This window comes from Zingiber officinale, chromosome 3A, assembly GCF_018446385.1.
Source record: "Zingiber officinale cultivar Zhangliang chromosome 3A, Zo_v1.1, whole genome shotgun sequence".
Lineage (NCBI taxonomy): Eukaryota > Viridiplantae > Streptophyta > Magnoliopsida > Zingiberales > Zingiberaceae > Zingiber > Zingiber officinale.
In genome coordinates, this window is record NC_055990.1 from 3,566,449 (window position 1) to 3,581,743 (window position 15,295).

The 15,295-nt window shown below is 44.5% G+C and overlaps 4 protein-coding genes across 7 annotated transcripts; 2 read left to right on the forward strand and 2 right to left on the reverse strand.

The window, feature by feature from the left end:
- The first annotated feature begins 1,780 nt into the window (after positions 1 to 1,780).
- On the forward strand, positions 1,781 to 11,230 carry LOC122051058 (hydroxyproline O-galactosyltransferase GALT6-like). 4 transcript variants are annotated; one of them, XR_006131313.1, is made up of 8 exons: positions 1,781 to 2,812; positions 2,975 to 3,204; positions 3,288 to 3,575; positions 3,664 to 3,792; positions 3,899 to 4,072; positions 5,208 to 5,315; positions 7,255 to 7,561; positions 11,096 to 11,230. XR_006131313.1 is itself a non-coding variant. In XM_042611987.1 (7 exons), the coding sequence occupies exons 1-7, from the start codon at positions 1,936 to 1,938 to the stop codon at positions 7,459 to 7,461; spliced, it is 2,013 nt and encodes a 670-aa protein (XP_042467921.1). In that variant the 5' UTR covers positions 1,781 to 1,935; the 3' UTR covers positions 7,462 to 7,649. The 4 variants fall into 4 exon arrangements, 3 of the variants coding, with proteins under 3 accessions (XP_042467921.1, XP_042467923.1, XP_042467922.1); XM_042611987.1 differs by lacking the exon at positions 11,096 to 11,230 and having other exon boundaries at positions 7,255 to 7,649; XM_042611989.1 differs by lacking the exon at positions 11,096 to 11,230 and having other exon boundaries at positions 5,179 to 5,315; positions 7,255 to 7,394.
- LOC122051060 (receptor-like kinase TMK4) lies at positions 7,778 to 8,528 on the reverse strand. Its single transcript, XM_042611991.1, has one exon. The coding sequence runs from the start codon at positions 8,352 to 8,354 to the stop codon at positions 7,959 to 7,961; it is 396 nt and encodes a 131-aa protein (XP_042467925.1). The 5' UTR covers positions 8,355 to 8,528; the 3' UTR covers positions 7,778 to 7,958.
- Positions 8,386 to 11,065, reverse strand: LOC122053471 (receptor protein kinase TMK1-like). The gene is made up of 2 exons (XM_042615526.1): positions 8,530 to 11,065; positions 8,386 to 8,423 (listed from the first exon to the last, which is right to left on the reverse strand). Exons 1-2 carry the CDS (start codon positions 10,727 to 10,729, stop codon positions 8,386 to 8,388), a joined length of 2,238 nt encoding a protein of 745 aa, XP_042471460.1. The 5' UTR covers positions 10,730 to 11,065.
- Positions 11,206 to 13,951, forward strand: LOC122051059 (ras-related protein RABA5c-like). The gene is made up of 2 exons (XM_042611990.1): positions 11,206 to 11,533; positions 13,413 to 13,951. Exons 1-2 carry the CDS (start codon positions 11,206 to 11,208, stop codon positions 13,727 to 13,729), a joined length of 645 nt encoding a protein of 214 aa, XP_042467924.1. The 3' UTR covers positions 13,730 to 13,951.
- Positions 13,952 to 15,295: the final 1,344 nt, after the last annotated feature.

The window sequence follows — 15,295 nt, forward strand, 5'->3', positions numbered from 1 at the left end:
TTACTCATATTTTTTCTATGCTTGATACTTATCCACTCGATCTTTGTGATAATCAAATCCGTATCTATACAGTCTTTCGTTGTTATATATATATATATATATATACCATGTTTACCTGTTGTGATTGTTGTTTACTCATGTATTTTATTGAGCATGCTGACTTCATGTAGCATACCTAATTTCTGCTTATATATGTTATGACTGCTGCATCTTGCACATCATGTCATTGCATATGCATGCAGGTGACCATGTCTCCCTTATGGGTGAGTGAGTCGTCGGGCCGTGCCGCACACTCGACCACTCATGGATAGTGGTAACTGGAGGAGATGCCGCTTGCCCCCAGGGCGTAGCACAGACGGTGGACGCATGGTATCTCTGCGCGTAATGGTTAGGGGTCGATTCTCAAGAACTGACGACCTGGGGTTTACCCCGCCATGCGCCTATGACCTGTGTACCTGCATGAACCTCCCTTCATATCCATGGGGCCGGCACTAGGGGAGCCGCTAAGGTAGCGGATCTACCTTTGGAGGAGATGTCGCTTGTCCTGTCATGCCGCACTCGGCCACTCATGGGTAGTGATAGATGGAGTTACGAGCAACAAGGACCCCCTTCGCTTTGTAGCTAGATAGCTACTCAGCACCTGTCCACTCGATCACTCAAGAATAGTGGCGACCTTTGAGTGGTACAGTTGTTATCGATCCGACCTCTTGACCAAACAAGGGTCGTGGTGCAGAGAGGTGAGTGGGGTGGTGATCCGTGCATACGTTGTGGGAAAAGTGGGCGTGGCGGTCTCTTGACCATGCGTCTGACGTCTGTGTACCTGCATGTACCTACCTTCATATCCATGGGATCGACGACACTAGAGGAGCCGTTAATATAGCGGATCTATATATTTTTTCTATTTTTGCACTATTATTACCTTCTGACTTCATCGTTGAAATATTTATACCAAGGATCCCTTTGTGGCTTACTTATTGATGATTTATCTCCATTCTCTTTGTTTATATATTCAGAAGATCCCTGGGAGTTAGTCAATTAGATAATTCTTGGAGTTCTTTACTTAATAAGTCAATTTTTACGCCATATTATTGATGAACCACTTTTCACCATTTCTAAATGAGAGCAATAATGGCCCTCACGGGCGGGATCAACTGGTTATGACATGGATTCTTGCAGCATGAGTCGAGAGGTCGAGGGTCTGCGGCAGCAAATGCGATAACATCAATATCTGTCCGTGCTAAACACCTGAGACCGCCATGTCATAGCTGGGCCCGTATTCACCGTGATTTACTCCCTCTCATACTTGTGGGGCCGGGTTGAGGGGGCCGCTAGGTTGACGGTTCCAACCTTTTGCAGCATAAATGAGAGCAATAATGTATTAAAATAAATTAGTTTTTTAGCTGGTATTATATATATATATATATATATATATATATATATATATATATATATATTAATTCTTATCCTTTATTTTAATAGTCTCTATTTCGAAACGAAAAAAAAAAAAAATCACAAACACTCCTTGCATTTTATAGTTGCAACGGTAATATGGAAGGAAAGGATGGCATGGTGGGCCACCCTACTCCAGCCGGCACTGAACCACCTGTTTTCTTGCCTGGCCTTCCCTCCTCGTTCCTCACTGTTCCGTCCGCCCACGTCTACAAAGCAAAGCAAAACAATACAGGACACGCTTTGAAATCTCCATTCCTCTCGAGTGGGACCCACGCGCTAATTGAAAAAGGAAATATAACAATGCGACTCCATGCCACGCATTACGCCTCGAACGGCTATTTTCCTTGCCTACCTCCTCGTCGGCGTCGCTCCGATTTCTAGGATTCGAGTTCGAGTTGCCGGCGATCTCCTCGTTTCTTTTCCTCTACTTGGTGGTCTTCGCAACCTTTCTGTTGGTGGATCAGTGGAGGATAGGTAGGTGTGATGATGAGGAGATCGAAGTTGGAGCCGACCTATTATCCTTTTACCCGCAAGAGGTTCCTGCACTTCCTCCTCCTTCTCGGGCTGCTGTACTTCTCTTTCCTCCTCCTATGTGAGTTCCCTTTCGTCTCCCGCCGCTTCACGCCACTGGCCGCCGCTGGCAGCCTCCGCGGGGGCGACGCGGTGGCCCGCCCAATCTCCCTACACAGCAAGGAGGAGACCCAAGAGACGCATGCCCCAGTTCGTCCCTTTTTATTCCCTTATCGGCAGGTGGCTTCCGCCTCCGCTCCTCTCCCGCATCGCTCGCGGCCGAGCCGGCGATCGCTGGTTGTCTCCGGTTTGGCGCAGCTGGAGCTTAACTCAAGAAGTAATGGATCTTTTTCGGAGCTCCATAAATCGGCGTGGGACGCGTGGGAGGTAGGAAGGAGGGTTTTTGAAGACCTGAAGGCTTCTCCGGCGCCGCCGGCGGAGTCTCCAGCGCAGGAGATTCGGGCCGAAGAGAACTGCCCGAACTCGATCATGATATCTGGTGCGGAGCTCCAGGAGCGAGGGAGATTGATGGTGCTTCCTTGCGGGCTGACGTTGGGGTCCCATATCACCCTGGTGGCGAGGCCGCGAAGGGCACACCCCGACCATGACCCAAAGATAACGGATTTGAAAGACTGGGAGCAGGACACGATGGTTTCTCAGTTCATGATGGAGCTAAAGGGGCTTAAATATGCGGATGGCGAAGATCCTCCAAGGATTCTCCACTTTAACCCCAGGTTAAAGGGTGATTGGAGCGGTAAGCCAGTGATTGAGCTGAATTCCTGCTACCGCATGCAGTGGGGTTCCGCTCAGCGGTGCGAGGGCTGGAAGTCCAAGTCTAGTGAAGAGACAGGTATGAGCATTTAGGATTCTCGTCAACCTAAATATTCAAATCCCATTTGTGAATTATATTAGGAGTATTAGATCAGTTTTTTTTATGCTAAAAAAATTATCTATGTTCAATATGAATATAGTATTTCATCCTTTATCTGATTTGGATTGCCAAACGTTACAGTTGATGGTCTGGTTAAGTGTGAAGGGTGGACTCGGGATGAAGATAGCCCCGTGGAAGAACCAAAGAAGTCATGGTGGTTCAAGAGATTAATTGGTCGGGTGAAAGTCTCGTTTGATTGGCCATATCCATTTGTGGAGGACAAATTGTTTGTTTTGACATTAACTGCTGGTTTAGAGGGTTATCATATTAATGTTGGCGGGAGGCATGTAACATCCTTTCCATACCGCACTGTGAGTTTAGCTTAAAATTTTCTCTTTAACTTTTAATTGGCTTATTATAAGTTCTGTTTTCTAAGCTCTGATTTTGCCTACAGAGTTTCACTCTTGAAGATGCCACCGGCCTGTCAATGAATGGAGATCTTGACATTGAGTCCATATATGCTGCTTCATTGCCTGCTAAACATCCTAGTTTTGCCCTGAAAAGGGAACTGGAGATGTCTGCTCAGTGGCAAGCTCCTCCACTTGCTGATGAACCTGTAGATCTTTTCATTGGCATCCTTTCGGCAGGAAACCACTTTGCAGAACGTATGGCGGTCAGAAAATCATGGATGTCTGCATTAACTAGATCATCTAATGTGGTGGCGAGGTTCTTTGTTGCGCTGGTATTATTACTATTATTATTGTGCTACGGTTTTTTGTGAAATTCAGTTATTTTATGTTTTTGCTGAATCTGACTCGTTTTCTGGACAGAATGGAAGAAAGGAGGTGAACATGCAATTAAAAGAGGAGGCAGAATTCTTTGGAGATATTGTTATAGTACCTTACATGGATAGTTATGATCTAGTTGTTTTGAAGACTGTTGCTATCTGTGAATATGGAGTAAGTAAAACCTGACCATTCGGTGCTAAAATTTACTGCTGGAGCTGAAATCACAATTATACATTGGTTGGTGATGATTATACTTCATTTGTGCTCTTCAAAATAGGTTCGAACGGTGTCTGCTAAACATATAATGAAGTGTGACGATGACACATTTGTGAGGGTTGACTCAGTACTCAAGGAAGTGAAGAAAATCCCATCTGTTAGAAGTCTTTACATAGGGAACATTAATTATTACCACAAACCTCTGCGCTCTGGGAAATGGGCTGTGACATATGAGGTACTTACTTTCTGCTGCTCATGCTTCATTTCTATGTAGATTAGAATTTACAACCTCCTAACAGGCTTCCATAAGCCAGTTATGCCTATGGGAAGAAGACAGATGCGCTATTTATTATATTTTTCAGGGTTTGAAAAAGCATATGCAAAGATGATTGGTTGAGTTGGTCCATTTTTTGTTAAAAAAATAATATTGATTATATTGCAGCAATGCATAAGATCATGTGTTAACGTATGGGTTTACATATACCATACAATACATCAGATTAATCAACCAATCAATTATGGTAAACTAAATTTACATTTATGATTCAATAATTGAATTAATCATCTTAACTAACTGAATTTCATATCAGCATTTTGTATATGAATCAAAGCAACAGATATAACTCAATACACAAAGTAAATAATGAATGTTTAGCTAATCAACAATGACATTTCGTATATATGTTTAGCTAACAACTTTTCAAAATTTCAAAATAATTAAACAGGACTACTAGTTTTCTTTTCTCCAACACATTCTTTTACTAAGTTTTCAAACATGGCTCTCCTTTCTTTCATTTTCCCATCTTTAGATTGACCGCTTATACTTGCTAATAAGAATTGGTAATCTTAACTTAGCTTTTCAAAAATTGGATTAAGAGGAAATGCTGGGGCAATAAGATGTTGGTTAAAAAGGATAGTGCTTTGATGCTGTTGAGTTAATGTCGTGTTAGATGTTCATAGTAATTTGGGCTTTCTAATTGATGGAAAGCACTTGGAAATTTCATTATTTGGAATTTCGAATTTTATTATGTTAATATTTTTGAAATATAAACCACATCTATAGGTTCACCTAGGGAAAACACACAGAGGGCATGCTTACATTTTAAAGAAGATACTTAGGAGAACTATCAAATTTGTGGTTAATTTGATCCTTTCTTGATTGTATCTTCCTCTGTCTCCTAGTTTGAAGGAGTATGGTTTGGGTTCACAAGGTGGGATGAGGGATTGGTTAGTCCAGTTGAACCATCTAGTTATACTATTTGTTTCTTTGTTTTTGTCAATGTAACAAGTATAGTTTTGTTAATATTATCTCTGAGTTCCTAACGGTGTGTTCTTTTTAAGTTTAGTAGCATCAAACTTCTTCCTTTCAGGAATGGCCAGAGGAGAACTACCCACATTATGCTAATGGTCCAGGCTATGTTATATCTTCTGATATTGCAAATTATGTTGTGTCTGAGATTGAGAAGCGCACACTGAGAGTAAGATCCTTTCTTGATTTTAACGGATCAGTCCAATACTTCATTTTGTAGCAAATCGTATACTAATTACTTTTTATTTTTTTTTGCAAACCTCTTTCTGCTATACTCTGTTAAATGAATTCTTAAGTCATCAATGAGTGATTTGCTTATAAAGCTAGCCTTTCAATATGCCTCATGGACTACCAAGTGTCTAGTTCTCTAAATATCTCAACTCCAGAATTTTTTCTTTCATCCTCATACTTAAATTGAAAACTGGGAGAATGGACTGAGGAAAAAGCTAAAACAATATGAGAACTTTTGAAGTAGCCATCTGTAGTCCACATGGCATTGACCATACAAGGCAACCTAACAGCTACATGAACAAGTTAGTTGTCCAAGTAAGAGAAGGCTTAACTGACTTCGGCACAATTCTTAATAGACACACTTCGTGTACAATACAGACAGACGAGCCCTATTGTTTCAGATTGGCATCAGGGTTTTGTTGAACTTCCTCTGGTGCTGTCCCTCGTAATTCCCATTAATATCTAAACTATAGTTTGTATCAGATATTCTAACATCCACAATGTGAGACTAGTTGATCAATTCAATTCACACTTGAGTTCTCTCAGCACAGGATATATAATGTTGGATCGAGAAGCGCTAGAGGGGGAGGTGAATAGCGCTCGTGGCTATTTCGTTCGATTATCGAAATCGTAAAACACTCGAGTAAAAACGCAGCGGAAATGAAAGAAATACAAGCAGATGAACACAGTGAATTTACTTCGTTCGGAGCCTGTGACGACTCCTACTCGAAGGCCCGCGATCCTTGATCGCTTTCGGTGGGCAACAACTATAAGTTCGTTAAGAGTATTACAAACTAATTACAATTCAAAGCTGTAAAAAGATTATACCGACAACAAAAAGATTAAATCCGAAGCTCCGGGTTGTCGGGGTGTCGTTGCAGCACTTCTGGATTGAGTCGTTAGCAGCTTGTCGCAAGGAGATTGCTTAGATAATCGTTTTTTTTTTGAAGCTGCACCTCAACCCTCCTTTTATATGCGGTTCCGGGCGCCTGGAGTGTGACGTGGCCAACCAACCAGGATGCTCCACGTGACGAAGTCGCGGCAGGGATAAAGTTTGGTCCCGGGCGCCCGGATCCATCCCGGGCGCCCGGACAGCCTTTTTCCAGCAGGCTCCTCACCTGCAAACAAAGGTTAGTCCGAGCAAAATACCCTGCAAGACAGTGTTAGAATCTGGTAAAACATAGTAAATAATAATTGACAATCTTCGGATTGTCCGAGTCTGACTTTGGATTTCCAACCGGCTACTGTTCCCTCTGCGGGGAACGCGTCCTCACCTACTCCACTCAGGAGATTTACCTGTTGCCAGTCGATCCTCCAGATCGACTGGACTTTTGCTCAGCACTCGATGCTTCCGGACTTTCTGCTGGACATCCGCTTCCCCGGCTAGTCCAGTCTTTCACCTGGTTCGCGACACCAGGACTTTTCACCTAGGGTTACCACCCCCTAGGACTTTTGCCTGAAGCCATCGACCTGCCAAGACTTTCCGCATAGGGTTACCACCCCCTATGACCTAGGGTTACCGTCCCCTAGGGTTTTCCCTTTGCCTAACTGCAGCTAGGACTTTCCTGAAATCCTCAAGTAGACTTGTTAGACTAAAAAACATCTTAACTTTGAATTCTTTGCCGTTATCAAAACACGAGTTCGATCGTCGGATGCTTTCCGCACCAACATATAATTCACTGTTTCTAGGAAACAGACTCTTACACTTGTACCTTGAACAACTAACAAGGGTTTTCTACAGAAACAACCATGCATACAATTTCATTTTAAAAGCGCTGGTTAGCATAGTTTCCGACTTCTTTGAAATGTGAAGGCCTCTTGAATTTTATTTATTTTACTGCTCAGACTTGTAAATATGCCTACAAAATATTGTGCAGTTATTCAAGATGGAAGACGTGAGCATGGGCATGTGGGTGGAGAAGTTCAACAATTCTAAGCCAGTGGAGTACGTCCACAACCTCAAATTCTGCCAGTTCGGTTGCATTGAAGATTACTACACCGCTCATTACCAGTCTCCCAGGCAAATGCTGTGCATGTGGGAGAAATTGCAGGCAGGGAACCCTCAATGTTGCGACATGAGATGATGATATCTCTGCGAATATCCATCCTTTACCAATTTTGCAAGTTGTAACAGGGCAAGCTCCATTCTCGAGCTCCATATAGGTCGATGTATGATCTAGTAGCGTAAGCATCCCTTTCCATATTCATTTATTATTTCGTTCTTTTGTAGTAACTCATACAAGTTATAAATACAGATGAATTTGGCTCCAAAGGTTCAGTTTGGTCCATTACTTGCAAACCCTCATCATCTTTTCCACTGAATTTAACAAAATTAACATTTTCCACTTTCAAATTTCCAGTACACTCCTAGAGATATTGTTGATACAAGGAAAATGACAAGAACAAAATTTGTTCTTACGAAAAAAACAAGTCAAAATTTTTTTTGTAAAGTAAAATTTAATTAGTTAGTCATGGCAGTGTATAGTTTACCATGACTTCGTCTCAAACTTTATCTTCTTCCTCTTGCAACTTCAGTATTGCAAACTTTCATAAAATCCTATTCAGATTTAGAGCTGGACTTTCACTTCAAGCTGGAGTCGAATGTACTTGTTGAAGTGGTATCGTTATACTGCCATTGCTCCATCCGTTTTGTCAGGTTCATGCTTGGCTCATCATCGTCATCTTCGTCGACATAGTTAGTTGGTTGCCAGTGGTTGACTAGAGGAGCTAGTCGATTGACAGCATGGCTCATGTCAGGCCTCTGGTGAGGCTCTCGGGCTGTCGAGTGCCATGCTAAATCAGCAACTTCTGCCCAGTTTTTTTTAGCTTCCTCATTGAGTTCAAGAGTTGGATCCATCATCTCAGTTAAGATCTTGTCCTTTTCATGGGAAAATCTCCGGCGGAATAACGCCACCAAATGGATGTCCTCCGGAGGTTGCGATTCATCTAAAACTTTCCTTCCGGTGATTAGCTCCATCAATATCACGCCGAATGCATACACATCAACCTTAGTCGACACCCTTCCTGTGGCTGTTACAATAAGATTCTATCATCAACAACTATAGGATTACTATAACACAGAATCATGAGCAACTTCTAAAACCTAGAATAGAGCAACAACTGTTTTCTACATTGAAGTTGAACTAACTTACTTGCATATTCAGGTGCAAGATACCCAAATGTGCCGGCTAGTCGGGTCTGCATGGACTTTTGATCATCGGCGGCAAGCTTCGCTAGTCCAAAATCCGAAACCTTAGCCCTCAAATCCTTGTCCAAGAGTATGTTAGAAGGTTTTAGATCTCTGTGTATGTAACTTTCTTGAGCAAGGCTATGCAAGTATTCTATTGCTCTAGCAACATCCAGAGCAATGACGAGCCGCTGATTCCAATTCAACGGTGGCTCGCCGCTACTCTGCCACTGGAACAGGTGCTCCGTCAAGGTTCCTCCGGCCATGTACTCATACACCAAAAGCTTCTCACGGTCATCGTCGCAGAAACCAACAAGTGCGACTAAGTTCTTGTGCTTAACCTTTCTAAGAACTTCAATTTCTGCTTTGAATTCCTCATGTCCCTTGTTGCCCGTACTGTCATATCCATTTCTCTTCACGGCGATCGTCGTTCCATTGTGATCGCCTTTGTACACTAAGCCGAACCCTCCTCTGCCCAAGATATTGGCGTCGCTGAAGTTGTCGGTGGCCCTTCGAAGGGATTGAATTGAGATGTGCATGCTTTGAGCTTCAGTGGAGTACTGATCCGAACTCGTGATGCTGCCCGAGGAAATGCCTCCACTGCCTTTGCTCAATCCATCCAATCCGATTTTGAATGACGTTGAATCGGACGCTATGCGCTCAAATTTCTTGCTTTGATTCTTCTTGCGGCAATGGAAGAGCAATGCTGCTGCGCAAGCAAGGAGAACCACGAAGGCGACGATCAAACCAACAATCAGGGCTGCAGGGGACGACGTTGAGCTGAACAGAGAGCCAGAGTCGTCTCCGAGCTTGGGGTTGTCTTCGAGCTTGAGCGTGACAGAGGTGCGGAAGGTGGGCACCTTGCCCGAGAGGCTGTTGTTGGTGACGTCCAGCAGCTGGAGCTGCGGGAGCTGCGTCAAGCTCGCGGGAATCGAGCCGACGAGGTCGTTGCTGCTGAGGAACAGCTGCCGCAACGAGGTGAGATTGGAAAAGGCCGGCGAGATCTCGCCGCCCAGGTGCTGGTTAGCAAAGTTGAGGACGATGACGTTGCCCTGCGCGTCGCAGGTAACGCCGAGCCAGTTGGCGCCGCAGGGCTGGTTGCCCTTCCACGACTTGGCGAGCAGGAGGGGGTAGCCGAACCCGGCGGCGATGTCGAGCAGCATGGTGACGCGGGGATCGCAGGGACCGGGTGCCGGGCTGCAGAATTGATTGCCCTTGTCGATGTCGACGGAGACGGATTTGCTGGCGAACTGCGGGAAAGCGCCCTGGAGCATGTTTTTGGAGAGGGAGACGTTCTTGAGGGTGAGGGTGGCGGCGAAGGAGGCAGGGACGACGCCGGTGAGGGCGTTATCGCGGGCGTTGAAGGACTCGAGGGCGGTGAGGTTGGAGACGTCGGGAATGGGGCCGGTGAAGGCGTTGGACTGAATCCAGAAGACGATTAGCTGAGGCATGGCGCCAATGACGTCGATGCGACCAGAGAGCAAGCTGGAAGACTGCTGGCTGTTGAGGAGGAGCTGCTGGAGGCCGGAGCCAGCAAGAGAAGGGGGTAGGGTGCCGGAGAGGTGATTGTAAGCGAGACGGAGAACGCGGAGGCTGGGGAGGGAGCCGAGGAAGTCAGGGATGGAGCCGGAGAGAGAGCAATTCGCGGCGGATAGCTCAACGAGGCCGGCGGAGGAGGCAAGGTCGCGGGGGAGGCTCCACGGCGCGAGGGGGAGGTTGTCGAGGGTGATGGATTGAAGGTCGATGAGTCCGGCGAAGAAGGAGTCGGGGAGCGACTCGAAAGCGTTGTCCTCGAAGGAGACGGATTGGAGGGAGGAGAGGTTGGGAAGGAGAGGGAGAGGGCCGGAGAGGCGGTTGCGCGGCAGGTTGAGGGTGGTAAGCGCCGAGAGGGAGCCGATAGAGGGAGGTAGGGAGCCTGAGACGCCGCGGGAAGCGAGGTTGATGCCGGTGACGCGGCCGGCGGAACAGCTGACGCCGTCCCAGGAGCAGGGGTCGGAGCCGGGCTTCCAGGAGGAGGGGAGACCGGAGAGGGCTCGCGCAAGAGCAAACATGGCGTCTGCGTCTTCGGAGGAAGTGTCCGATCGGCATTTGATCCGGCGGAAGCCGAGAAAGAAGAAGAAGAGGGCGAGGAGGAGGCGGCGGCGGTGCTCCTTCCGCTCCACCATTTTTTTCCTTACTTCGAGATGATCAGCGTCGCATGCGATGGGGGAGACGAAAAGCGCGAGTGCAGGCGGTGTCCGGAGGAAATGTGGAGTTTTTCTAGCGGTGGAGAATGGAATAGGCGCAGCGAGGGGCGGGGAAGGAGACGAAGGAGGAGGAAGGGAAAGCTCATCGGCGAGGAGCGGAGAAGAGAGATTATTGCGTTCGAAAGCTACACGTGTCACTATTAATTTAGATACTGGCACGTGTTATATTTTATGTATATTAATCGTGCGAACAATTTTTTTTTCAGTATTGATTTCTATATTTGGACAGGAAAAAAAAAATAGAAAATCCCATTTAATAATAATAATAATTATTGTTATTTACAGCTCAAAGCCACTGACAAGGTGTCCACGAAGCGCCCACTCCCTTCGTAGTCAAACACTCACTGCCCGTCGAGTAGAAGAGCAAAGGGAGAGGAAAGATCGGAATCGCAGCAATGGAGGGCGACGAAGGCGAGCAGTACCTTTTCAAGATCGTCATCATAGGCGACTCCGCTGTGGGGAAGTCCAATCTCCTCTCCCGCTACGCCCGCAACGAGTTCAATCTCCACTCCAAGGCCACCATCGGCGTGGAGTTCCAGACCCAGAGCATGGAGATCGACGGAAAGGAAGTTAAAGCCCAGATCTGGGACACCGCTGGCCAGGAACGGTTCCGCGCGGTCACCTCCGCCTACTACCGCGGCGCCGTCGGGGCGCTCGTCGTCTACGACATCTCACGCCGCACCACCTTCGACAGTATCCCTCGATGGCTGCAGGAGCTCAACAGTATGTGCTCAGATCCCGCTAACTTTCTTGATCTTCGCGATTGTTACTCTGGATCTGATGTTAATTCGCTCGATTTTGACGATAAATTGGGTGACTTGTTTCTGCGATAGATCTAACCTTTTTTGCAGTATGCTACAATTTATTTAGCGCTTGAACCACAAAGTGAGAATTGACTGTCAAAGGTAGTGCCGATATAAATTGCCTCTGTCCACCTCGATCGTTTGAGAAGCCTCGTAAGAACAGATGTATAAACATTTGCTGATCTAAAATAGTGAGCAAGTTCGCTCCCACCCGGATCTGCTCCCGTCACAAACCCTTCCTCCAATGTGGTATAAAGACAGTGCGCGCGCGCAAATGGAATTAGGAATGTAGGGCTAAGTGCACGTAATCTTTTTAAGGATCATCTTAGTCATGTATAAATCTCTTCACCTAGAGAATGACTCAACAATCACTCTCTTTATCTTTTGTTAGTTCTCTGATTTATCTGTTAACTTTACACCAAAGCATAGAATTGTCACTTGGCGGTCGGCTATAAACTGACCTCATGATTTATCTCCTTTCACATGTGAATTTGGGGACGGGCTGTAAGGGGTGTCTAGGATGAGCGTAATCACCTTTTGCTACAAAAAAATTGTTGATAGATTTCTATCCAAAAGAATAGTCCTGAAAGTGAATTTGGTTAGATATTTACTACTTCAGGTATGTACTCGTCTCTGTCGAACATCATCCTGTTATCCTTGTGGTTGGACTGCATGCTTATGAGTTTAGTTTTAGGATCAAAGTGCTGAAAGACAAGCAAGTGATCCTGATTGGTAATTACAATATGCTCATCAAGCCAGAATGGCATGGCAAGCAATAACTATTAGCGAAATTTATGCAGGTATTAAGAAAGAATAGAACTTGTTATTACCTATTGACTTGGATTTTTAATCATTAGAGGAAAGTAAAATAGCTGTCAGATCTTTCCTTTCAAGTGGCTAAACCTTATTTGGTTGTTCAAATTAAGAAAATCTCAACTAAATTTAATTAAAACCATAAGTTACCCTATTTAAGTAGCAATTTGTTTATTTTTTAGGTGAAAGGGACACACTATGGGTAATTTATTATGAAAACATCAAACTAGGCTACAAAATCTAGTTGCTTGTCCCATGTAGAGCAGCTCTCCTGTCCCACTATCAAATCTATGTGCCGTGGTGGGCTCGAGAACTTGGCATGGTGCATTAACTCCACAGACCACATATATCTTTTAATTCTGACTCTATATGCTCCTGCATATTATGTCTCTGCATACTGCTATGCATTGGGTTGTCATTAGCTTGCATACCACTTGGATACGGTCTTTGAAACTTTGATCATGTGTGTTAAGGACAGGTCGAATTTGTTAGGAAGACTAATAGGAATATCCATATGTTGCTCTTGTTGTTACCTTAAAATTAGTTTGCTTCAGAATGACCATAATTTCTCCTGTGTGTTATTGGTTAAGGCGTTTTTGCTTGTCCAAGGGTTGCTTGTTTATCTAAATTTCTTGACCTTCATACTTCTAGAGACTGACTGGTTGGCTATGTAAATATTTTTCACGTCTTACTTTTGCAAACTGAATGCTTGGTTATGTAAATATTCTGAACCTCCCTACTTCTGTAAACTGACCAAATTCTGTGTACTATTCATATATTTATAGTAATGTTGTGGCAAAAAAATATTGTTTTTTCTATTTTCCTAGTAGGTTGATATGCATATTCCCTTAAGCATATCAAATGGCCATGAAGATTTAATACCTCTACCTTGCCGCCAATTAGTTCTTGTTCATTAATCAAAGACAAATTTACTTCCAAATATAATGCCTTTATGCATCTTAACACTGACTGAGAATGTAATGCAGCACATTGTGACACCACTGTGGCAAAGATTCTTGTCGGCAATAAATGTGATTTGGAGAACATCCGAAATATATCGGTTGAAGAAGGAAAAAGCCTTGCCGAAGCGGAAGGGTTGTTTTTTATTGAAACTTCAGCTCTGGATTCCACAAACGTGAAGAAGGCCTTCGAGATTGTCATCAAAGAGATATACAATAATGTGAGCAGGAAGGTCCTAAACTCTGATTCTTACAAAGCTGAATTGTCCGTCAACAGGGTAACCCTTACAAGCAATGGGACTGATGAGACAAAGCAAACTTCGAGTAAGCTATCCTGCTGTTAAAATGGTCCTTTTAGTTCCAACAATATGAAAGAGTTTCAGGAGTGTTTTATACTTCCCTATATCTGTATTGGAGAATCATTTTTGTTTAAGTTGTTGAGAATTTTTTGAGATCAAGAACTGAAATTCATGTACTTGTTAATGAACCGGTATAGTTTCCAATGTTAACTGCGGCTGCTATATCACAAGTCTATCTTAATGAATGGTTTTTGCTAGAAGTTTAAATTGCTTTGTGTTGTATTAGCATCCAAGGACAGGTGCCGATGTGATTCTATTCCTGTGAACTGAAAAACTCTATGCAGGTCATTCAATCTTGCTTATAAAAATACTTTCCTGGCTCAAAAAAGTTTCATATTTGCATAACTTAGTCCATCTCTTGATATACACATTGATTCATGATTCTCTGTATTGAAATGTAGTTAATAACAGTGTGGCAACATTTTTTGTTGCCTAGTTTGCCAGTAACACATGTAGATTAACATTTTTTGTTGCCTAGTTTGCCAGTAACACGTGTAGATTTGTCCCCACGTAATGTCGAGTTGATTAGAGGGTGACAGATTTATTATAAAAGGGTAAGGGATCAATTTCCGATAGACGTATGTCCTCAGGGAAAAAATCCCTTTCACCCCCAGTCAACTGGACGGCCGGTTATAAGTTGATCCCGTAATTTATCTCCCTTCACATATCTGGGATAGACTGTGAGAGGTATCTAGGTGAACGTAATCACCTTTTTGTTATAATTATTTCTTTTAAATGATGAGCTTGTCATTTTGTTAGTTGTCTAGTATAATATGATTGTCAATGTAAGTGCCTTGATTACTTTTGATGTGGTCTTGCGGTTTTGATATCTTGTCTAAGGAGAGCAAATCTCTTGGACCACTTTGTTGTGGTACAGGGGATGTGCTACTCGTATTTGTGGTCAGATCGTGGCCGCAATCCGGCCGTAATTGGTTGTGATCCCTTCCTGGATTTACCGTCCACACCGGGTTATAGTTTGGTTCGGAGTGGGCGGCCGGAGGCTGTTCGAAAGCCTCCAGTGGTGGATAAATGGTCAAGTTACTAGGCGCCGAGCGAGGGTGTCCTCCGGGCGGCCTCTGATTGCCCGCTTTGAACCAAACTATAACCTGATGGGGACGGTGAACCAGGAAGGAATCACAATCAATTACGACCGGATTGCAGCCACGATCCGGCCACAAATATGAGTGGCATATCTCCTGGATCACAAAAAGTGGTCCAGGAGATCCTGTCTCGTGTCTAAGTGTACAGAAACTTAGGAACACAAGAAGTCGAGTGGAAAGCGCACCTAGCAAGAAGGATGACACTGGAAGCAAGTTGACGGACTTGGTGCATCCGAAAGACGATGTGCTGAGGAAGAGTACATCAGCGGACGAGAAGGAAGTGTGTGACGCATCCGAGGGATGAAAAGCTGGGGAGGAGGCATGCTCGAGGAGAAGACCGAAGTTGAGTTCGAGTGAACTCAAATTCGGATGACCGAAGCATCATCCAAAGAAGCTTGGAGGCACCCTCATGCTTTGATGAAGGCGCCCTCATGCCTTGATGGAGGCGCCT

Coding starts and splice junctions, on each gene's coding strand:
- LOC122051059 (XM_042611990.1), top strand. CDS start 11,206: ATGGAGGGCGACGAAGGCGAGCAGTACCTTTTCAAGATCGTCATCATA. Junction 11,534..13,412: donor ATGGCTGCAGGAGCTCAACA/GTATGTGCTCAG, acceptor AATGTAATGCAG/CACATTGTGACACCACTGTG.
- LOC122051058 (XM_042611987.1), top strand. CDS start 1,936: ATGATGAGGAGATCGAAGTTGGAGCCGACCTATTATCCTTTTACCCGC. Junction 3,205..3,287: donor CATCCTTTCCATACCGCACT/GTGAGTTTAGCT, acceptor TTTTGCCTACAG/AGTTTCACTCTTGAAGATGC. Junction 3,576..3,663: donor CGAGGTTCTTTGTTGCGCTG/GTATTATTACTA, acceptor TTTTCTGGACAG/AATGGAAGAAAGGAGGTGAA.
- LOC122053471 (XM_042615526.1), bottom strand. CDS start 10,729: ATGGTGGAGCGGAAGGAGCACCGCCGCCGCCTCCTCCTCGCCCTCTTC. Junction 8,424..8,529: donor TCTTGCACCTGAATATGCAA/GTAAGTTAGTTC, acceptor TGTTGATGATAG/AATCTTATTGTAACAGCCAC.
- LOC122051060 (XM_042611991.1), bottom strand. CDS start 8,354: ATGGAGCTAATCACCGGAAGGAAAGTTTTAGATGAATCGCAACCTCCG.